At 52.8% G+C, this 21,727-nt stretch overlaps 12 protein-coding genes; 7 read left to right on the top strand and 5 right to left on the bottom strand.

Moving 5' to 3' along the window:
• Positions 1 to 12: 12 nt before the first annotated feature.
• RCC_06494 (uncharacterized protein) lies at positions 13 to 364 on the bottom strand (the record flags this gene model as incomplete). The annotated part of the gene is made up of 2 exons (XM_023771757.1): positions 13 to 88; positions 144 to 364. The coding sequence occupies 2 exons, from the start codon at positions 362 to 364 to the stop codon at positions 13 to 15; spliced, it is 297 nt and encodes a 98-aa protein (XP_023627525.1).
• Positions 365 to 618: 254 nt separating this feature from the next.
• Positions 619 to 1,253, top strand: RCC_06492 (uncharacterized protein; the record flags this gene model as incomplete). Of its 2 annotated transcripts, none has more annotated exons than XM_023771755.1 (3): positions 619 to 648; positions 830 to 938; positions 1,144 to 1,253. In XM_023771755.1, 3 exons carry the CDS (start codon positions 619 to 621, stop codon positions 1,251 to 1,253), a joined length of 249 nt encoding a protein of 82 aa, XP_023627523.1. The 2 variants fall into 2 exon arrangements, with proteins under 2 accessions (XP_023627523.1, XP_023627524.1); XM_023771756.1 differs by having other exon boundaries at positions 1,044 to 1,180.
• A 2,657-nt stretch (positions 1,254 to 3,910) lies between these two features.
• Positions 3,911 to 5,824, top strand: RCC_06491 (uncharacterized protein; the record flags this gene model as incomplete). Its single annotated transcript, XM_023771754.1, has 1 exon — positions 3,911 to 5,824. The coding sequence occupies one exon, from the start codon at positions 3,911 to 3,913 to the stop codon at positions 5,822 to 5,824; it is 1,914 nt and encodes a 637-aa protein (XP_023627522.1).
• A 1,072-nt stretch (positions 5,825 to 6,896) lies between these two features.
• Positions 6,897 to 7,745, bottom strand: RCC_06490 (uncharacterized protein; the record flags this gene model as incomplete). Its single annotated transcript, XM_023771753.1, has 1 exon — positions 6,897 to 7,745. One exon carries the CDS (start codon positions 7,743 to 7,745, stop codon positions 6,897 to 6,899), a length of 849 nt encoding a protein of 282 aa, XP_023627521.1.
• A 143-nt stretch (positions 7,746 to 7,888) lies between these two features.
• On the top strand, positions 7,889 to 8,431 carry RCC_06489 (uncharacterized protein; the record flags this gene model as incomplete). Its single annotated transcript, XM_023771752.1, has 1 exon — positions 7,889 to 8,431. The coding sequence occupies one exon, from the start codon at positions 7,889 to 7,891 to the stop codon at positions 8,429 to 8,431; it is 543 nt and encodes a 180-aa protein (XP_023627520.1).
• Positions 8,432 to 9,228: 797 nt separating this feature from the next.
• On the top strand, positions 9,229 to 9,726 carry RCC_06488 (uncharacterized protein; the record flags this gene model as incomplete). XM_023771751.1 has 2 exons in its annotated part: positions 9,229 to 9,508; positions 9,563 to 9,726. 2 exons carry the CDS (start codon positions 9,229 to 9,231, stop codon positions 9,724 to 9,726), a joined length of 444 nt encoding a protein of 147 aa, XP_023627519.1.
• A 459-nt stretch (positions 9,727 to 10,185) lies between these two features.
• Positions 10,186 to 10,749, bottom strand: RCC_06487 (probable 60S ribosomal protein L31e; the record flags this gene model as incomplete). XM_023771750.1 has 3 exons in its annotated part: positions 10,186 to 10,395; positions 10,452 to 10,526; positions 10,657 to 10,749. 3 exons carry the CDS (start codon positions 10,747 to 10,749, stop codon positions 10,186 to 10,188), a joined length of 378 nt encoding a protein of 125 aa, XP_023627518.1.
• A 274-nt stretch (positions 10,750 to 11,023) lies between these two features.
• On the top strand, positions 11,024 to 12,838 carry RCC_06486 (probable protein phosphatase 2C/pyruvate dehydrogenase (lipoamide) phosphatase; the record flags this gene model as incomplete). Its single annotated transcript, XM_023771749.1, has 1 exon — positions 11,024 to 12,838. The coding sequence occupies one exon, from the start codon at positions 11,024 to 11,026 to the stop codon at positions 12,836 to 12,838; it is 1,815 nt and encodes a 604-aa protein (XP_023627517.1).
• A 234-nt stretch (positions 12,839 to 13,072) lies between these two features.
• On the bottom strand, positions 13,073 to 13,407 carry RCC_06485 (uncharacterized protein; the record flags this gene model as incomplete). XM_023771748.1 has 2 exons in its annotated part: positions 13,073 to 13,203; positions 13,275 to 13,407. The coding sequence occupies 2 exons, from the start codon at positions 13,405 to 13,407 to the stop codon at positions 13,073 to 13,075; spliced, it is 264 nt and encodes an 87-aa protein (XP_023627516.1).
• Positions 13,408 to 14,052: 645 nt separating this feature from the next.
• RCC_06484 (uncharacterized protein) lies at positions 14,053 to 15,915 on the bottom strand (the record flags this gene model as incomplete). Its single annotated transcript, XM_023771747.1, has 1 exon — positions 14,053 to 15,915. One exon carries the CDS (start codon positions 15,913 to 15,915, stop codon positions 14,053 to 14,055), a length of 1,863 nt encoding a protein of 620 aa, XP_023627515.1.
• A 404-nt stretch (positions 15,916 to 16,319) lies between these two features.
• On the top strand, positions 16,320 to 18,089 carry RCC_06483 (related to dolichyl-phosphate-mannose-glycolipid alpha-mannosyltransferase; the record flags this gene model as incomplete). XM_023771746.1 has 2 exons in its annotated part: positions 16,320 to 16,544; positions 16,632 to 18,089. The coding sequence occupies 2 exons, from the start codon at positions 16,320 to 16,322 to the stop codon at positions 18,087 to 18,089; spliced, it is 1,683 nt and encodes a 560-aa protein (XP_023627514.1).
• A 2,103-nt stretch (positions 18,090 to 20,192) lies between these two features.
• Positions 20,193 to 20,984, top strand: RCC_06482 (uncharacterized protein; the record flags this gene model as incomplete). XM_023771745.1 has 2 exons in its annotated part: positions 20,193 to 20,378; positions 20,427 to 20,984. 2 exons carry the CDS (start codon positions 20,193 to 20,195, stop codon positions 20,982 to 20,984), a joined length of 744 nt encoding a protein of 247 aa, XP_023627513.1.
• Positions 20,985 to 21,727: the final 743 nt, after the last annotated feature.

The raw sequence follows: 21,727 nt of genomic DNA, 5'->3' as shown, positions 1-21,727 counted from the left end.
CTTCGGCGAAACTTAGCAGAGAACAAAAGGGAAAAAGGGACAGGTCCAAAAAAGTTCAAAAAGAAACTTGTCGCTTCTGTGGATCGAACTGGTGGAGATGTTAGACTCTGAATGATTGAGGACGAAAGTCGGTGAATGCTTACCACAGTACCTCCAGATACCGCACAGGGTTGTGACGACTAAAGTGAACTTCAGTCTGGCGCTCTCCCAAGTGAGCTAAAGCGACTTGGAACACCGAGCTACACTCGTTGCGATGAAGACGGAGCGGCTCGAAATGTATAAGACCAGAGCCATGTGGAAGCTCCGAATCAGCCCCGCGGGACGTGGGTCTTGGGTCGGGATTTTGGGTCCCATTTAAAGCCATTGATTGGCTCTTTGCAGCACTCGACCAATAACTTGGAAGCGATCACAGTCAGTTGTTTTAGCCATCGCTGACATGTTGATGTCCAACTAATGAGGCAAAGAGCTCCTGCGTCCAGAAACTTTCGGTCGATATTGAAGGTCTGCAAAGTTTGCGTCTGCCAAGTCCGGCTTTTCGCTTTGAGAGGGGCGCCGGCACCACTTCAAAAGCGACCACTGGGACTTCGCATGCTGCTTGCTTCCAGGCGTTTGATAACAATGGCAATGAGCGAACGTTGGCAAGTCCAAGTGAGTAGTACCCGAATGATGAATCGATTATTGGATTTGTATAACAACACTGGATATTCATACCACGTCGTGGATTGTTCGTTGCATCAAGTAATATCGTTTAGACGATCCTCCGAGGTGTAGATGGTGGCTGTATTGGTGCTCGACAGATTAGGCTGCTGATGTTCATCTGCGCGTTCAGGTTCTCGCCATTGCGAAGAGGATAGAAAGCGTGAGTCACCGACCACATCTCACAAGCCACAAGTTTGCGAATCTTGACGGTGGTGATCGAACGTCGTTCACCAACGAAAGTAAGTCTTCCACCGCTCCGTACCAAACCCCGGACGATGCGCTTGTCTGGAGATGTGATCCAACAGCGTCTTCGACCAACTATGACGCTGATGAGGATGGTCAAGCTTGTCCAAAAGTCTCCAATAACGTCCCGCGTAGTGCGAGAGTCGGCGCACTTGATCGTCGGACGATGGACGAAACAGTCGAACTAACTCGGCGGGTTAGGTCGTCATGGTCGAACTTGCCCGTCGGTCCATTCTGACGTTGAACTCGAATGCATTGCGAAGATGGCACAAGATGGCGCTGTCGTATATTGCCTGGCCAGTACTAAGTAAATAGTGATACCAAAACAGCACGAAGGAGTGCAGGGGTAGCACACAAATCTCCGAAAAGTCGTTTTGCGCCATACTCATTAGAAGCCGTTAGTTATAGCTGGATCAACGAGCCATGGGTATAATAGTGTCACGTAAATGTGACAATGTTCCGAATGGCCCGGGTAAGGACCTTCTCTGTCGATTATTTGAACGGAAAGAGGCCGAACGTCCACAGCACGAGAGAGCGACTCACTCTGACCGCTCTCGACGCGAACCATGCGTTATTACTATGATATAGCTCACTTCTGATTGACCGAGAGAGATCATTCGTTTAAGTCGAATTCGAAATGCTGGTCTTTTGGATCGACAAGATTCGATCGTCCGTATTCCAGGTAGACGAAGGTCCCTTTGACGGAAGTATCCGGAGTGACAGGGTGGCCTTGTGCGAGGCACTTCCAAATTTGAAAGGCTATAGCTTGAAGGACGACCATCTCCGAACAACCTCGTACAAGGGTCTACTCGGTGTCCAGACAATCTATGCAATTTGTTATGCTTGGGGTTGTTGAGCTGGACAACGAGACAATGAACGATAGCAGAGCTCTGTTACACTGGTCAATACCTGCGATTGACAGAACAACGCCATGCTGTCTTGGTTCGCATGTCATGCCCGTTAGTTCGCGGGTAACGGCTGCKACGGTGGGCGTACCTTGCACCTGCTGAGTGGCCGTTAACATCATAAACATGATCCGATGACATAGTGATCAGATTGGATTAGACCACAGCGACCGTCCACATAGAAGATCGGTCAACCCGAGCGCGCGGTATCTTTAAAGATCTTACCATGTACACCGTTGTAGCACTCGCTCCTGCACTGGAAGATCCAATTTTGGTTCGCAAGGATGAGGCGAGGTGATAGATGGCTCGTCTGTTCAACTCACCAGAATATGCTGCAGTTGTGCCATTTTGAAGGCCGCATAACGAATGCAGGCAACAAATTGCTGTCGAAAGTTGATGAGTAATAAGAAGAACATCCACGTTTCGTACCCCACCGGAAGTCCCACCCAGTACTCGTTTCCATGGTACGCGTGAGAAGGATGGGACCAAGGCCCAAGCTGCAGGTCCTACGGACCCTGCTTGTAGAATGCCAACGAGGTGGCAAACGCTCGGATTATGCAGCAGTAGGGACGCGGAGTGACTACGCTACCTGCAGGGCACATGGCATGCAGATTTCCACCAAGTCCAGAGCGATAAGGTCGATCTTCTTCCAAGGAGGAACCCGAGAGATGCAGAGGAATTGATCGCGGCTCACCTCAAAGTACGTGATGAAGCTCCAGACAGGTCCCTCACGTGGCRGTGCCACCGACGGATGGTTGCCTGATGTTCCGATTGATGGGGAAAGTGCCTTGCATCTTTCGTCGCTTCCCGTAGTGTCTTGAAACTTGACATTACAAGACGAATGCGATACTGGAGCAGATCTTGGGCTCCGTTTTAYTGGCAGAAGTACGGATGCTTGCACGTCGAGAGGTGCAGCGACGCACTTTCAGACCTGATGTTTGCTGTATCATTTGTAGACATTCCGCGCAAAGCTTGTCTGCCACGTCTCCACTAGAAGTAGGTTCGTAGATGCTCTCGGTGAATCGCACGGTCGTACTGTTAGGCTCAAGATTTGCGATGAGCGGGATGTCTCGATAGACGACCGGATCAGATAGGTAATGCCGAATGGTCGGTCGAAGAGGTGCGCGGCAGCATCCCGCAATCGTAGGATTGAAGGGGGTCCGAGATGGGGTGACTTCTGGCTCACGATCTCTGCTTCTGTTGGCTGGTATAGCAATGGAAGGAGGTGGCTACCGACAGAAGCATTGTGATGATAATAATAATGTAGGAGTGGCGGTAATTGTTGATGAGCCGTCCGGGGTGTTGGTGTTGTCGGCAAATCAAGCTTTCCTGTAGCGGCTCGGCGTTCACCCAGCCAATCAGATATGCGCCTCGCGTGACTTGATCTTGATCTTGACCGCTTCCACTGAACTACAAACTAAGCCTCAATTCTTCCTTCTCAAGCTTGTCTCCGACCAGGCGTGTTGGAGGAGGATACGTGACAGATCGATCCATGGGCAGCTCTCTAATCACCGGGCGTACCAACCGGGGAGATGGGATTATGATGACGACGATGATGATGATGAAGTCGGGAGCGGCGCGTCCTCCAGAATCCCAGCTCACTTCTTCCACCACCTCCACCACCATCACCACCTCCACGACAACCACCACCACTGGGACACCGTCCGCAGCAGACGCGACGCACATGGAGCCGACATCCGTCCCAAACGCGGACAATATAAAAGTTACGGGCGATCTTTGAAGATGTCGTCTCCTCTCCTATTCCAGGATCAGAGCTGCCGGAACAGGTGACGAAATGTCCCGGTGTCTAGGACCCTCCGCATGGGCATCCCCGTCGTTCTGCTTGCCAGACGCGGAACTAGGTAAGAGTAATGCCAGATCCCGTCAGCATCAATCTCTTGTTGGCTGTACAAAACAACATGCTGTCCACAAAGCTCTCTCACCCGCATCTTACTATTTCATGCCCGCTCGCATTTGAGCAGGTTTACCCCTTGTTTCACACCACCCACCATCGTTCCACGTGGTTTATACTTTGTTATCCTTGCGCGCTTTGATACATCATTATGAAGTTTCTTTCCATTGCCGCCGCGGTATCCGCGGTGTGCTCCACCCTCGTTGTTGCGCATCCCGTCTCCCACGACGACCACAGCATTCTCCGCTCGCGCCAGAGCGGCATCGTCGTCACCACCGGTGCCACAGGCGACATTCAGCCTCGCATCGAAATTCGGACCCTGAAGGACACCAAACCCGWTCACTGGATCCTTTTCATCCTCGCCCTGTCCCAATGGAAGGCTCAATCTCAAAGCAGTGCAACCTCGTACTATGGCATCGCTGCAATTCACGGCGTGCCCAGAATCAACTACAACGGTGTGGGACAGTGCGACTCGTGCATAGGAGCCGACGGTTACTGCACTCACGATTCCATCCTCTTCCCTTCATGGCACCGCGTCTACCTTGCTCTGTTCGAGCAGGAGTTCATCAAGGTCGCAAAGTCGATCGCCAACTCGTTCCCGGCTTCGCGCCGACAGGACATGGTTGACGCATCCAACCAGATCCGTTTCCCCTACTGGGACTGGGCGAAGGTGCCGCCAAAGAACCTCCCCGCGCTTCCTCTCATGATCACCGACGAAAAAATCACTGTGAACGGACCAAACGGCCAACAGACCCTCGAGAACCCGATGCTGCAATACACCTACAGCGATTCTAGCGGCATGTACTACGACCCATTCACTGTCTATGCCAAGACTGTTCGTTACCCCACCAGCAACGAGCGCGATGCGCAATCAGTGAACAGCCAGGCTGCGGACGCCATTACCAACATTCGTGCTAGCATGCAAGATCAAATCTACGGAATCCTAACCCAATGCACCAACTATCTCAACTTTGCCTACGATGATGCCGTCACCAGCAGTCCTGGTTGCTCCAACAGTCTCGAGTCAATTCACAACAACATTCACACTGCTGTAGGAGGTCCGGGCACTGACGCTGGAGTCTCCTCTGGCCACATGACTAACCTTCCCCTTTCATCTTACGACCCCGCTTTCTGGCTTCACCACGCCAACGTGGACCGTTACTTTGCTCTCTGGCAGGCCATTAACCCCGACTCGTACGGTGGATCGCAGCCTGCTCCCCACAGCACTTGGACCATCGCTCAGGACGAGGTCCAGGATGCTCACTCGAATCTGACTCCATTCTACCGGAGCAGCAACGGCAGCTTCTGGACCACAGATAGTGTTCGTGATTGGGCCAATACTTTCAAGTACACATATCCCGAGTTCTCCAACACTGATGGCAGCCGCGCCTCCATCATCAGTGCCGTCAACAAGCTCTACGGACCAAATGCTACCGCAGTCGTCAACTCCAAGCGTGAGGCGGAGGCGGAGCCACAGACGGGCGGTCTTCTGGAAGGTCTCACGCAGGACGTCAACGACCTTCTCTCAGGCGACCTCTTGAAAGCACTCAACGGCAGCTCATACGAGTACGCCGTGAATGTTCAGGCTCCACGTTATGCCTTGAACGGGTCCTACCAAATCTTCGCCTTCAACGGAAAGCCAACGACTGAAGACCCGTCATCATGGATCTTCGACTCCAAGCTCATCGGCCAAGTGGGTATCTTCTCCATGCCCGGAATGACTGACGTCAAGCTCATCACTGCTGGCYCCATCCCATTGACTCGCACTCTTCAGAGCATTGTCGGCACCGAGGGTGGACTTCTTGCCAGCCTCGCCACTCCCATTGTCGTGGATTTCCTCACCCAGAATCTCGAATGGAGAGTACAGGGTCCAGATGGTACCGCCATCGACCCGAGTTCTATTGACGGATTTGCAGTGGAAGTCGTAGCCACCACCAAGCAAGTACCCGCCAGCGATAGCGAGCTTCCCATCTACTCTGGCTTCGTTTCATTACTCGACGTCACCAAGGGACAGAGCGGTGGTGCGAACCAAACACTTCACAGCCCTACGGCCTACAAGGCCTAGGAGATTCGATCAATTTTTTTTTAGTTTTGCTGATTGAAAGTTGAGGTTGGGCATCCACCCACTTTGCTTGGCAATTGTATATAGACTAATGACCTTATGACATTTTCATCGATTGCATTATTATTGAATGGAAGGCCTCCGAGCGAAGTTCCACGAAATCAGCTTCTTGACACATTGGAGTACATACAGCGTACAAGTGCCCACACCAACGCTTTCCCATATCTAGTAAGGGAACCTCTCCCAAATTCTCAATTATACTTCAGGTGTGGCTGATGGGGAAAGGCCCACCTTGAGCCTTGCTAGGCTGCTACAAGAGTCTTACTCCGATGCGTCAAGAGGCTATAAGTGAAATGAAGACGCATGTGCCGTGCAGGTATTTTCCTAGTCTAATTGGCAACAAGACCGAACGACAGATTACCATATTCCATCGTCTCATACACTTGATCACAGTAGTATGATGTTGGGAGTCTACATCAAGTACTAAAGATTGGTATGAAGAGCTACCGGTGATGCTGAGAATTCCTTCCACACGACTGCGGTGTTTCCTTGGTTGTCGGTTGTCGATAAGAGCCTACCAGGCACGGATAAAGTGAAGGCGGGCCGAGTGTTCTCCCTTGGCTCAGTCAATCGATGCAGGGTGATCCATAGGTTACCTCGCTGATGTGATGTGGTGTATTGTGCCCTTAAGCAACCATCCCTAGGCACTTGAAGTGCGGCAGTTGTGTGATTCTGGGATGCGTTTGTATTCCAGGGTCGCCCACAAAGGCATTTCTGGCGCTCCATTCCTTCGGTCAACCGGCATGTGTTAAGGTCGCAGATTTCGCGGTGGCGCAATCAGGAGCTCCTTCGCATGAATAGCAATGTGTCTGCTTCATTCCGGTCGAAGTGCTTCGTGCCTGGAGTGCTACTGGCTGAGTGGCATCTCAGGGTCCGACCTGCCGATTCATCTGGTCTCCTCGTCGACACTATGATTGAGTTCATCCACATCCCAGCAAAGCTCACAATTCGTGACTTCGTTGAGACTTTCACCATAGATCAGGATGACCCTTCAAGATGCGCTCTTCATCGGTCTTCAACCGTCTTCATCCTCGCTTCCGCTTTCACTTTCCCGGCCCCTCTTCACACCCGAAGCGGCCGCAGCGATCCTGGCGTGCGGTCTCTGCGGTATCGGACCCTCCGCGTCTCTTCTCCTCAGAACATAACTCCTGGCCTCTCGCTCCTCACCCTTCCATCCTCCGCCACCTTCCACATTGCCCAGAGTTCTAGCATGCTTGTACCCAGGATAAGCCGCCCACTGAAATGCAAAACTCCTCACCATTTCCAGCCCTACATGTYGTGCCAAATCGCGAATGTTCCATAACGTGTATGGTTCGCCCTCAAACAATGTCACTACAATTCTCCCGTCCTGCTTCACCAGCTCCATGGCTCCCTTGAAGAACGAAACAAGCAGCTCCTGGTTGAATCGAACTTGGCGATTGACATCTGTGGACTTCCCGCCCACATGAGGGAAGTTGAAAATGATGACATCCCACAACCCACCCGGAGCTCGTGTCAGTGATTTGTACTTTGGTAACTTTGTAGCATCAATGTTATAAAGCACGATCTGGCCTTCTTCGGTGATAAAAGTGGTGTGTTTCTCGGCTTGCGGATCATATTTCTCAAAGAGAGTGGACTGAGAGTCGTAGCAGGTGGCAGTAAGATCGCAAGCACCATGATGCTCGACGACGGAGGCCGCAAAAGAGAAGTCGCCTTCGCCGATCAGAAGTATATGGTCCGTGGCTTCAAACGGAATCGTAGGTGCCGGCTTTGAGGCTTTGGGAGCAGGTTGGTTCGGCTTTGAATTGGATGGCTTCTGCGCAGGAGGACGCTTAGACCCGCCTTGGGTAGCAACCATGCGCTTCTGCTTTTTGTGCTTGGCCATTGTGATGTTGATGTAAAGTATCAAATGAGGAAGAAAAGAATGGAGTCCAAAAAGACTCAAAAGCACGGGCCTCTCTCTTTCCGTTTTCATGTGATTGCCTTCTCCGATCTCCCTCCAACCTTAACTTCACCTACAACATCAACATGGCCGCCCTTCGCAAAACGTTCCGATATCCCTCAGAAGATCTCTCCGACGAGGAGGATCTCGATGATGAACATCAAGAACGCCTCATAGAGACTCTGCGCACAACGTCCGCGGCCTCCGACGCCTTCTATCGCAAGCTCTTTCTCATCCTTCCCCTCGGCGCAGCTCTCTTCTCCATGTACACCTTTCTCATCGAGCGACGTCTCACAGCCCTGCTTAGTCTCTCCAGCCTAGCATGTACCGCCTACACGCTACACTACCTGCCTTTGTCTCCACAAGACAAAAAGGGAAAGACGGCGATGTATAAAGTCAATGCTGCAAAGAGCCCGATAGAGCAATATCTGCCTATTTTGAACGCAGGAATGGTGGGACTCTTGGTCATTGCGGGTACAGTGAGCTGGATGAGAGGGCTGGGAGAGGCAGCCACGAGAGAGGTGTTGGCGGTGATCGTATGGGCTGTTGCTATGTATGTGAGGTGGGAAGCTCGAGGTATGGATCTGGAGGAGTTGGAAGGGAGAAAGTATGGGCTCAAGGGTGCGTGAAAGGTGCATGGTGCTTGAGACTGGCGAAGGTGCAAGACTTTACGAGGAAGAGGCTACATACGGTCTCACACACGTAATGCGGTTAGTACATTCCAAGTCAAGTGGAGGTGAGCTTTGTCTCTGCGAGCCTTGGATTGATATGGACTCTCTCAGGTTCGGCTGATTGGCATACGGGGTGCCAGATAAGTTCCGCATAGACTGGTTTTGGTAAGCATAAAGTACATCCAATGCGCTGAAGTCGCGAGCCTGTGCTGTGCTGCAGTGTCTAATCGGTGTGGCATACATCGCATTCATCGGGCACAAGGCGGGAGAAAGACGATGTGGGCCACCTGGAAACGTCTCGTCAAGGCTGGATCAGGTTCATCTCGGGAGGATACATCATTTCAAACGTCACAACTGCGAACGTGACGACAGGTCGACTGGGTATAGACTGGGGCTCTCGATATTCATCAGATTATCCCGAAAGCTCTTTCCACACGATCCTAGACTTTCGAAGGCACGCAAGCTTCCCCTTTAGCAGAGTTGCTGGTCCACATGCCAGATGAACTACGTGTGTGCAATGGCGTTGTTGAAGATCTCTCACGTTTAAAGCTCTGAGTGGAGAAATCACATTCGGGCGCCGTTCGCATGTGAATGAACACGGCTTCACCATTCGAGCTTTCACCAACTCTGGCACATCGGCTACAATTTCCTACCTCAACAACCCACAACAATCATCATTCTCCCATCAGTACCAAACGTACCTTTCAATCTCTCGGCTCCTCAACTTCAACTATCAACCAACATCAGCGTTCATCATGGCTGCCTTTGCTGGAATCACTCCCCGCCACCTGGAGCTCCTCGCAGCTGTCGTCAAGAATCTCAAGTCCACCGAGGTAGACTGGGATACCGTTGCCACTGACGCCAACTACAAGACTGCCAAGTATGCTCGCGACGAGTACAAAAAGGCGCGTGAGAAGCTCCAGAATGCGGCAACATCCAGCAAGGACAAGGACAAGGAGAGCGGTGCCGGTACTGAGGAGGCTACTCCGGCTACCCCAGCAACTACTACGCCGAAGCCGAAGAAGCGCAAGGCTGGTGAGTGGTAAAGTTACATCATTTGTGAAGACGACAAGCTAACTTGGTTGCTAGCCACTGAGAAGACCCCAACCAAGGCTAAGAAGGGCAAGAAGTCTGAAGCTACGGTCAACGAGGTTGAAGACGAGGAGATTCAGGTGAAGGCAGAGCCGAAGGTCGATGACGACGATGGTGAGGATGAGGCAGGTCAGGACGAGGATGAGGGTCTGCTCTTTTGAGCGGTTGGGCGGTCAAGCTTGATGGAAGGGAGAGTCGACTGGAGCTCTGGCGGAGGGCAGGGAGGTCTAGCAAGATTGGAGATGCTGGATGGAGGTAGGATTGATGATTCTTCACCAGGCAGTCGAGACATTTTCTGCTGCTTCTATCATCAGGAAGTTTCCTTGAAGTCCGAGCATTAAGCACTCCAGCGTATCTGAGACTCCGCGATCAAGGAACATCACAAAGCTAGTGGAAACATAATCGTCCAAAAATTTGAGCAGCTCACTGGCATTGGCATTTCATTTGCTGTGGAAGAGCGAGCTCTTCGATATCGATGTGGAGTTCCTTCCACTATCCTTCCTGGCAATCCCGAGCGCCTTATTGCGCATCGCTTATGGTCATGGTAACAACCAGAACGCCGTTGCCTCGCTGCAATATTGAACTTTTGCGCATTTTCCGAACGTCGCTACATGTCTCGCTTACGCGGCATCCTCGACGACAGCGGTCTGCAGACCCTTGGGGTTCTTGACGTTGACGGCCTGAACGTAAGAGTAAAGCTTCTCCTTGGCACCCTCCTCGTCGTTACGCTTACGCGAGATGCGGACACGGAGGCGGAATGGGACACCCTTAATGCCGGCTTCCCAGACCTTCTTGTTCAACTGAGGGTCGAGGCGGACGTCGGTGGTGCCCTAAATTACCAATCAGTACCGCAATGTCAGTCGGGATGGGTGGGAATGCGACATACCATGGCCTTCTCGGCGAATGAGCGGATCTCCTTGATGGCGCGAGGCGCTCTCTTCTTGAAGCTGACACCGTGGACCTACAGCCAGGTCGTTAGACTCTCATTCTTTTTCTCAGTCTTCCGTCCGATACCACGCGCGTTCCTCCTTCCGTCGAGGAAGAAGGGTGTCCGCGCGGGCCATCCGTGGACTTCATCAAACTGAACGTACTCGCTTGTGCAGGTGGATGGTGTATTCGCGGGCGACCACATCCTCGATGGCGGAGCGGCCGGGCTTCTTCTGGGTCTGCGGCTTGGTCGACATTGTGACTACGGTGGGTGGGGGGTGAAGTGGTATCGGCGGAGTCGTTGCGCGTCTGCTCGTCGGCGTCAAAAGAAATCTCGAAGTCGGAGCTTGAATTCGAAGTTGTGCGCTGCGGCAGTCGCCGCGTGCCGCGTGCCGACGTCCGAAGAAACTCCATGCGGGTCACGCTTCTGTTTCTGTTTCTGGCGCATCATTCTGTCCAACCCTCTCCTTCTCTTTGCTATCCCTCCGCCGTATTCTCATCCATGCGCCTGGCTTTCGCGCTCTCAACTCAATGCGCCGCGCCGTGATCAAAAATCTGCGCACTTTCCGCCGCCCATCACCTCGAAACGCGCTCAAAACACTCGTACACAATGTGGTCACGACGCGCACGTTAGCCACACGAACGCTGCAACCGATTCACGCTTCGATGCGTTTCTCTCGAAGGATCTCTGTCCCAATAGGTCTCGGTGTTGGTGCTGCAGCTATATACTACGGCTACGAGCAACGAAGCGGGGCCGTCTCCTCCCAAATTCCACTTTCAACTCCGCAAGCGGCGTATACCACGGCAACCTCCCCATCGCTCTCCGCGGAAGCACCCGAAGCAGTGCGGCGGGCCCTCATCGTCGAACAAGGTCAGCTCTTCACAGCGCAGATCCCCGCCGATCAGCCCATTAGCAAGGAGACCGATCATTCAGGCCGAAAGGTATTGGAGATGTTGACACCCGAGCAAGCAACGGCGAAGCTTCGCACGAATGAAGAGAGTTATCTTGTTGGAAGAGGCGAGGGTGTTGTTCGATATGATGTAGTTCAAATACCCAGCAACGACCCTATCGAAGACGACCACGTCGAAAAGATTGTCGAAGTCCCGGGCTCCACCGCAACAGCAGCAGACGGCAAAGCCTCATCCGATTGGATGTTTTGGGGTGTATTTGATGGTCATTCTGGCTGGACAACTTCAGCCAAGCTACGACAAACGCTGGTCTCCTATGTTGCGAGGGAGTTGAACGCTACCTACAAATCCGCCCTCGCTGATCCGAAATCCACCGTTCCTTCCGCAGACGCCGTCGACAATGCAATCAAGCAAGGTTTCCTCAAGCTCGACAATGAAATTACGCATGAATCTGTGACTAAAGTGCTCAAAGCACAATCTCGCACGCTTGCTGCCGAAATTCTTGCACCCGCTCTGTCAGGCTCCTGCGCCTTGTTGGCATTTTACGATAGCAATTCCAAGGATCTTCGCGTGGCCTGTACAGGCGACTCCCGCGCTGTCCTTGGTCGTCGCGCCGCGAGCGGCAAGTGGACTGCAACCGCACTCTCCGTCGACCAGACCGGTGGTACACCTTCGGAAGATGCTCGTCTGCGTGCTGAGCACCCTAATGAGCCGTACGTGACGATGAATGGGCGAATTTTAGGTGGATTGGAGCCCAGTAGAGCCTTTGGTGATGCGATCTACAAGTGGAGTGTAGAGACGCAGCAGAAGATGAAGAAGAGCTTCTTTGGTAGGAGCCCGAGCAAACACCTCAAGACTCCACCATACGTGACTGCCGAGCCTGTCGTAACACGGATGAAGATTGAGCCTGGAAAGGGGGATTTCGTAGTCATGGCCACGGACGGCCTGTGGGAAATGCTCACAAATGAGGAGGTCGTGGGATTAGTCGGGCAGTGGCTGGAGACTCAGGCTAATGCCGGCAAGACAGGCAGCAAAAGTTCACCAGTACCTGCCGGGTGGTTGCAATCTTGGTTCTCAAGTCAGAAAGGAGGAAACCTTCCGATTGAGCACCACGATCAAGGTGATGCCTCTGGACAACGCGCGCCGGTCAGACAGCAGCAGTGGGGTGTAGAAAGCGGAGATGATGGCAGATTCGTGGTCGAGGACAAGAATGCCRCAACGCATCTCGTCAGGAACGCCTTGGGTGGGAAAGACAGAGACACGCTGAGTGCGTTGTTGACATTACCCAGTCCCTTCTCTCGAAGGTACAGGGATGATCTGACAGTGCAAGTCATCTTCTTTGGAGAGGGCGGAGAGAAGAATGGGAAGGTGCAACTCAACGGCGAAGCCAGCGCAACGAGTGTCAAGGCGGAGGGCGAGGTCAAGGCGAAGCTCTGAGGAAGAGGGATTAGTATCATTTGGTCATTGTGGAGCGTTCATTGCATAGCGTGGCGAAGGAGGTTTGTTTCTACTTCGCAACAAGAAGCCTCACACCATCTTAGGAAGCACAGTACTTGACATTTTCACGGAAAGATGGTCTACAACAATGCAGAGAGATGGGGCGATGTTATGGTTTCATTCCGTTTCCCATTCAGGTTTATCCAATCCGAGGCCGTGACCACATCTCATCGTCTAGTTGGAGTATTTCGGGTCGACCTTCTTGCCCGAGTACTTCTCATAAGCACCACGCAAGCCATCGGTGATCTTCTCGTCGGTGCCAGGTGCGAGGTCATGGCCAGACTTCTTGGTGATGGTGTCGAATGCTACCTCGACGTCAGCGACTCCATGCATGCATGTGTGGTAGTGGGAAGAAAGCGGAGGAGTTACAACGCACCCTTGTCGAGGTAATCGGGCTTGTTCTCCTGTTGAMCTTGACCCTGCTGCTGGCCCTGTTGTTGTTGCTGCTGGTTGTCGTTGTTGTTACCGCTTCCGCCGGCGCTGGCTGCTGCTTTCTTGAGGAAATCCATATTTATTGTTGGTGGTTGTGGTAGGATCTGGAAGGGTTGTGATTGAAGAGGTGGATGTTTGATTTGTTTAGAAGGGCCGAAGATAGGTACGACAAGAAGAGGCTACCTTACGCTACTTTATATTAATCCTTCTAGTCCGATGGTACGCATGACGATAAACCCGAAAAATCTCACCAATCGACACAGGGCTGTGTTGTGTACAGCCCTGGAGAGCACAGGGAGCTCGAGCTGTAACACTAACCGACCCCTCATTAAGCGAGAGTGGGGGGATGGAAGGGTCTGGACTGCGGTGAGTTGGACTTTCCAGGTTTCATCGATCCCGACGTCCCTCTGGCAATGCGACTTTGACCTCATCTCCCATTCAATTGCAGGTGAGGTGAGGTGTACCACCCGAGAATTGTTCACACGAGATGAGCAGCTGATGTCTCCATTCTATCACTCCTCTTCAATCCGCATCATTTCGACCCTCCAACTACCGCTTCGGACACATCAGACTCCATCACGAATTGTAGAGAGCGAGACTGTGCGAAACATTCCTCGTCATTCATTCACTCATTGTCGTCGTTTACGCTAAAACGCTTTCAAAATGCTCCAAAAACGCTCCAAACCGCTCCAAAACGCTCCAAAACACTCCAAAGTGCATCATTACAAGCCGAAAAGGCTCCAAAAACCTCCATCTTTCTTGGCCTCCTCTTCCGAGACCTCACTCAAGCTGAAGACGCTTTCAAACCGCTCCTCTAGTCCCGTCTCCTTTACATCGCCGGGTAAGACCCAATCGCTCTTCTTCAGCTCAAAACTCTCCGTTGGCCGTGAGAACTCCACCGGCGTTACCTTGTTTCTCATCAACTGCATGAAGTCTTTCCTCTCACTCAACAATGGCTCTGCTTTGGCCCGTTGGAGCGTCCCCTGAGGCGGATTACGCAATCTCCGCTCGAGACTCATTGGTGCCTGCGGCAATTTGCCGTAAAATGGCGAGGGACCGGGACTGTAGGCAAATTTTGAGGCGTTGTCGTCTTTGAGACGCTGTGCCTGGGAGTCCATATCACGGCTGACACTCCCCATAGCGTCGCGCATGTTATTCACACCCATGGATGGAGTGTTGGTATGGTTGTAATAGGTGTGCGATGGTTGCAGAATTGGACGAGGGTTCTGGAAGCGGGACTCGACGTAAGCTGCGTCGTCGAGCTCCATGGGATCATCATCTTCGTATCCGTCGGAGTATTCTGGGGTAAGCTGCTGCGTAGGCAGGAAAGATTTTGTGTGGCGGGAACGGAGCTCTGAAGTCGTCGTTTTCGGGGCGAGACTGTTGATATCGAATGGAGCCTGCGTAGGCTTGCGAAGGTAGCGATATGGGTCCTTTTGGTTGGCCTTTGGGGTGTGATTTATGCCAGCTGGGGCAGCATCAAGACCGAGGACCACTTTATCCGATGGTTTTGGCATCATCTTGCCGCGCATCGTCCATTTGACGGGCACGATGCTTCGCTTGGCGACGGAGTGGGTGAGGAGCGCGAAGAAGATGGTGAAAGCGTGCATGGCGATGATCTGCTGCATATCGAGGGAAGAAAGGGTCTGTGGATCGGACAGATTCCACCAGGCCAGACATCTGACGAATACAATGGCAGATTGGATGTAGAAGTAGTTCCACTGGCCATTGACGGCTTCGATACGGAGTGTATGGTGATACCATTGCTGCAGTCCTGGATTGTAAAACAGTCCGCAGATTGCGAGGGCCAGAGTATAAGGGACGTAGTCACTGAAGAGGTGGAAGCACCGGGTGGTGAAGCGGAGAGATCTGGCCTGCTGACTGCATTCCTGGATGGACGGTTTCATGTATGAGGTGATGTCAAATTCGGTTTCGGGGGCAGTTGTAGCGAATAGGGCGGTGACGATGCCGTATGCGTGAAATGTCATTTGAATGAGCAGGCCGACGTACAGCACCAGGCCGATGGTGTTGAGGATGAGTCGCATCATCTTCTTCCCGCCATCGTCGCGCTGACCAATCGGCGAGCGGCCGGCAAGGGCTGTTGTTTTCGCGCACAGCTTGCTCACGTTCTGTGTCATTCCGTAATAGTCGGCGCGGTTGATCTTGCTCTGCGCTTCTGGCGCGCAGTTGACGCAGATCAGCGGGTACCGCTCCTCCAACTCCTTCTTGTATTTGGGGATGGTGCGTTCAAACTCGGCGTATTTGGGGTGGCTCTCATCGGGCAGGTAGTTGGCCAGTGTTTCGTTGTAGAGAAGCTGGTTCTGCTGGCACGTGCGACAGAAGGCGGTGGTCTTTTGATGTTCGAGGGCTTCCGGCGCGGGGCGCGTGAAGGAAAGGAAGGGTTTGGGGTTGAGACCGTTGTGTGAGTGCGACGGGGGTGCTGCGACGTTGGCGGGTGTGTCGATGATGTTTCCCTTGCCGTCGAGGAAGTTGACGGCCTCACATGTTGCGCATTGGAACTCGGTGACCGTCTTGCGGTGGGGAGCCTTTGCGCCACAAAAGTGGCAGCGCAGGCGGGAGAACATGGTCGCGGGTGATGGTGTAGTTCGTGCTTGCTGTGGCTCGTATCTGCTGTGGTTCGTGTGTGCTGTTATGCTGTTGTGCTGTGTACTGTCGCGATGTTTTGAATGTTTCCGGGGTGTGATGTCGAGACGGATTGTTGATCGCGCGGAGTTAAGGTAAGTTGGCGGGCGGGCAGAAAATCGATGGATCGCCCGACTGCCGACATGATCCCGGCGGTAAGGCAGAGCCCTTTGACGTGCAGGAATGCGTCAGGTCCACACGTCTAATGGATCGACCTCCACATTTGTCGAGTTGAAAGTGAATGCAGCAACACCGACACGACGACATGAGAGACGCAGCAATGTCATGACTTGAGCTCCATGTCATCCAAATCCGCKAGGACTGAACATTCAAGCCCGGATCCAACATGGCCTCCTCCTCCAGACGCGGCAAAGCCCCTGCCCAAAAACGGAATCAAACAGAAACACCCATTTCCAGGCATCGACTGTCCATCTTCCTGGCCCTCTTCACTTTTCGTCTCGTCAACAGCTACTTTGTTCAGACCTCCTTCCAGCCAGATGAATACTTCCAATCGCTTGAGCCAGCATGGGACATTGCTTTCGGCCCAGAGAGCGGCGCCTGGCTGACGTGGGTATGTACGCAACACCAACTCCCAATGATACGCCTTGAAAGTAAAAAGAATATGAACACCAAAAAACTAATCGTCCGCACCTCATAGGAATGGCAATCGCATTTGCGGACCTCAGTCCACCCCTATTTCTTCGCCTCAATCTATACAGTCGCAGACAAGCTCAGCAATTTCCTCTCACTGACGCCACATTCTCGCGCCGCGGCCCTCCTCGCAGCTCCGAGAATCCTGCAAGCTTTCTGGGCTGCTTGGATGGATTTCTGCACTTGGAAGCTTGCTGCGAAACTCTATCCCGGACCGGAAGTTAGGGGAGCAGCGCTGGCCTTGACCGTGTGGAGTCCTTGGCAGTGGTTCTGTTCCACAAGGACCTTCTCCAACTCACTCGAAGCAACGCTCACGGCGGGAGCCTTGGTGTTGTTCCCGTGGAGGTTCTTTCTTGAGAAGCAGAACGAGAAGACCACTCCAGAGGGTCTTTGGTCCGCCCTGATTGCGGCTGCTGCTGCATTCTATTTCCGACCCACGAACATCATAATTTGGATCACAATCAGCGTGGGCTTGGTTTGGTGTAGTCGGAGCTTGTCTAGAGCTCTCACCCTTCTACAGTCTGCAGCCATGGTGGGCACCTGTGTCATCGCACTCTTCGCCAGCATCGACAGAGTGTACTACGCTGAATGGGCTTTTCCGCCCCTCAAGTTTCTGTACATCAATCTCTTTCAGTCTCTGGCCGTATTCTACGGCCGGAACCGCGTGGACTACTACTTCACCGAAGGCCTCCCCCTCTTACTTACGACCGCCCTCCCATTCGCCGCGATCGGCCTATGGGATGCTGTCCGTTCCGACGGAGGTGACTGGAGAAAGCAAACTCAATGGATCCTAGCAGCAGCAACATTGATCACCGTTCTATCCCTCTCCACAATCGCTCACAAAGAGATGCGATTCATCTATCCTCTACTTCCAATCCTCCACATCTTAGCCGCCCGACCGCTTGCTGCATTTTGTTCATCCCGTAACAAACAATTACTATTACTCGTTGGACTGGCGGTCAATGYTTACATCGCATACTATACCACTGCAGTTCACCAACGCGGAGTCATAGACGTCATGCACTATCTACGAAACGTCCAAGAATCACGGATGAATGATTCGGGAGCAGCGACACGATCCTTGAGCGTAGGTTTCCTCATGCCCTGCCATAGTACACCTTGGAGAAGCCACCTCGTGTACCCAGAGATCGAAGCCTGGGCGTTGACATGCGAGCCGCCCCTTGGACTTTCGATGGAGGAGCGGGAGACTTATCTTGACGAAGCAGACATCTTCTACGAAGATCCGGCGAAGTGGTTGAAAGGAAACATGGGAGAGAAGAAAAGGCCGTGGCCAGAGTATCTGGTTTTTTTCGAACAGCTCGAAGATTCCATGAAAGCGATCATGGCAAGTGATAGTAGAGGATACACCGAATGCAGGCGCTTCTTCAATACGCAGTGGCATGACGATGGGAGGCGGAAAGGAGACGTTGTGGTATTCTGCAGTGAAGCTGGAAATGGGCTTTAGTCAACGCGGGAGATGACAGGTGAGACACATTTGCCTGTCTGTCTGGTATGGGTCCTTGATACTTCCTGCTCTTGTTCGTCGCTCTTACTGACCGCTCAAATTTCCAACGGCAGGCTCATGTGCCATCCGTTTTGACAAAAGCCACCATCGAAGATATCCGCCGCCTCGTGGAAATGAGTGTTTCGCATCTTGCCCGTCAAGTCTACGTCCCCGAATTGCCATCAGCTCAAGTTTCATGCTTGCTCCGGAAAGGAAACCCCAATCCTCGACCCCCGTCTGGTACGGCGATATACAGCTATCTGTTCGCCGTTCTGCAGGAACTCAACCGGAGGCAGCCGCTGGACTCAAACTCGTCTTGAACGATACGTGTGTGGATACTACAAAAGTGTTGACAGTTCTTGACTAAGACATTCGCCTGAAGTCCTGGACTGATTCCTGCCCGATCTTCACTTCCGTGAAGAGCCGGAGTAGCTTATCCCATCGTGGCTGTTGACCCTCGTCGTCCAAGATTTGCTCATAGCTCGCCTGTCCGCTTTTCGCTGCTTTTGGTGCTGGGCGGACGGAAGAGTGAGAATCCGAGGTGGAGGATCTTCGGTTCTCCAGCTTCACCCTGGTAACCTGCAGGGGTCTTTTGGACGTCGCCTCTCTGTCACCTGTCCTGACCTGGAGTTATGGTATACGTTTGTCCTGTTCTGGAGAACGCCCGAAGTGTTTGGCAGGCATGTAGCTTATACTGCCCCCAGTTGTCGATTCCGTCGATGCAGAGCGATTTGAAAGTGTGACACGGTTCAGGACGCGCGGATTTGATCCGGGGCCCTCAATGCCGTTGAAGACACTCCACCGGATCGTGCCCGTCGCTTCAGCATTCCAGTGGGAGAGCTTGGTCATGGTCATGCTTCGCAAGRATGGTGGAAGGATCAACAGCTCCACTTCGCAACACGTGCCTGTCACAGGCTGTATCGGGTACGATCCAGAAGATCTCCTTTTGGCTTTACAAGGTGCTCTGAGAGCTTCAAAAACAGATCATCTGCTTTCCTGCGCAGGCACTTCAGTCCTCGTTGACGGCATTCTTCATCGGACTATTCCGGGGCCTTCACGACGCCCCCGACTTCATATTCCACTGTAATGGCGTCAATGAGGCTGATGATCGTGCGCACGGGGTAGCTCTTAGTCCTTGGACATGTCTCAAGCGCCATTGATTCCTTGGGCTCCCACTTGGCTACATTCCAATATCTCAAAATGTGTCAAACTACTGCCGCGGGGTTGATGCGAGCCAAGAGCGCCGTTCGTATTCACTTGGAGTTCCATAACGAGACACAACGCAGTATCGCACCTTAGCCCAAGACTACAGGCTCTAGCTGACCAATTTCGCATTTCAGCACGCAACGTGGCGCCGTTCACTGTCGTCAGAACCGCGAACATGCCCTTGGCATAAACGGTGACGTGCCCAGATCGTGGACTAAGCCTAGACTCTGGCTTTAAACTCTAACGACACCCGCCAAGTACAACACCTACTTGGCGCATAACAGCAAAGTAGCGTTCCCTCTTAGGATCTTGGTATCCCTATTCGAATGACTCTAAACCAAATTTCGACACAAGCTACTGAACTTTGACAAGACATGTTCTTGGAAGTAGCGGAGCTGTGGTTCTGGTCCGCCTTACCTGCATGCTGACTCCACCTTCGACATTGGCGGCTCTTTGCCCAGCGTTTCTGTGCAAAGAGCCGGTAATCCTCAACCGGAAGCCCTTATTTCGATGTCGCAAGGATGCTGCGCCCAGCATGCCAAACACACGACGTCGGGTCAACTCCTTGCCGGCTGCAATGCCTGCGTTTCCAGTCTTGGCTCTCGGGCTTAGCTTCGAGTCAGCTTAATGGAAATGAGACCATGGGTGATCGTCATAGCACCCGCCAAGGACGACTCGCCCAGCATTATGCCATGCTGGGGGGCCAGTCTGTCGGCGACGAATCTACACCCCTTGGAAGAAGGATACATAAGTACTGCGTCGTCCCTTGCTCATCGTGTTCCTTGTCATCAGCATCAATCACATCAACCCACTATCGTTGAACATTCACCACCTAGAACATCCATACAATAATTCATAATGAAGTTCTCCATCGCTGCTCTTTCCCTCATCTCGGCGGTTGCCATTGCAGCGCCAGCTGCGACCACCGACTGCGAGGAGGCCCCGGCCACCTACCCAACCAAGGCTCCCGAGCCACCAAAGTACGAGACACCAAAGAAGCCTGCTGAGGAGTACAAGCCAGCGCCTTACYACCCTGCTCCGGAGGTATGTGAACACATCATCCACGTGATTCACGATTCTAACAATCAACAGGAACCCAAAGACTGCCCTAAGCCGTACGAGAAGGCCGACTTCCCCAYCCCATTCACCTCCAAGTTCAGCATCATCGCCACCCCAGACCAGGTCGTCCAGAACAACGCCTCTCTGACCAATGCCTTCACCGGCGGTCTCCCCGGCGCGATTGGATACTACGACTTTGGCCTGAACTCCGATCTCGACTTGATCTGCTACAACATCAAGATTGTTGGCTTTGAGGGCGACTACCAATCCCCAGCTTCCACCGCCACTCACATTCACCAGTCTGCTGCTGGTAAATCTGGACCCCCACGGGTCGCTTTCCCCAACCCAATCCCAGTTGAGGGCACCAATGAGCGCGTCTCCGTCGGATGCCTTCGTGGACCTTTCCTCACCGGCGTGATTGCCAATGCCACCAACCCACTCAACCCCAACGGAATCAACCAGGACACTGGTGTCGGTTTCACCATTGCCATGCTCGAGGCAAACCCATCTGCGTACAACGCCGACATCCACTCCAGCAAGGCTGTTCCTGGCGCCGTCCGTGGACAATTCCCTAGCGCTCCCAACTACTAGATTCGAGGCTTGGAGGGAATGAAGACGGAACGAGAGCATCATCATCATCGTGAAGGTGTTGTTCAAATTTTCTAATGTTAATACATTCATGAACCATACATTTTGATCCACAGGATATTTACGATAAACATTTCAACACTCAACCTCATCCCACATCTGCAAGTGAAGCATAAGGTACTGTCATTCCAGTCAAGAAGCAGCTCCCGCCTTTTTCGACTCTGTGACATTCCAGGCATTGAGTGGATTCCGAAAGATTTGTTTGCCAAGGATGTGTTCGTATTGGCAAGAATGCGAGTTCCAGAATGTACCTTTGAGGAAGCTATGCACGTGCAGCACTGACTCGCGTATTGAGCTGTAGTCTCTACTCCGTTGTGTTCTGTACCGTGCAAAGCACCTCGCTCCGCGGAGGCGGCATCGACTTCTCCGTCAAGCCGTGGGGAAGTCGTCAGAGAGACAGAATAATAAGCAACTGTCAAGCTGTGTCCCCGCCCACCTTTGTGCTTCCTTCGGGTCCGGCACCATCAAACACGACGCGCCAAGACGAACGGAATGGTCGCTCTTCCCTCCGATGTTTTCAGAAGGTGCGAAGTGAATAATGTAGAACTGTCGAGGTCGAAAGGAGACCACGTCCGATGCATGTCGGGTAGGTCGCTCCACACAAAAGGAAAAACTCCGTTGAAAGACCGAGTTATACTGGGGACTATGACGCGCTATTGCAGCATGTGATTKACGGAGCTTGGAGA

This window comes from Ramularia collo-cygni, assembly GCF_900074925.1.
Source record: "Ramularia collo-cygni strain URUG2 genome assembly, contig: RCC_scaffold09, whole genome shotgun sequence".
In the NCBI taxonomy this organism is placed as follows: domain Eukaryota; kingdom Fungi; phylum Ascomycota; class Dothideomycetes; order Mycosphaerellales; family Mycosphaerellaceae; genus Ramularia; species Ramularia collo-cygni.
This window is presented reverse-complemented; position numbering and strand designations above follow the sequence as displayed.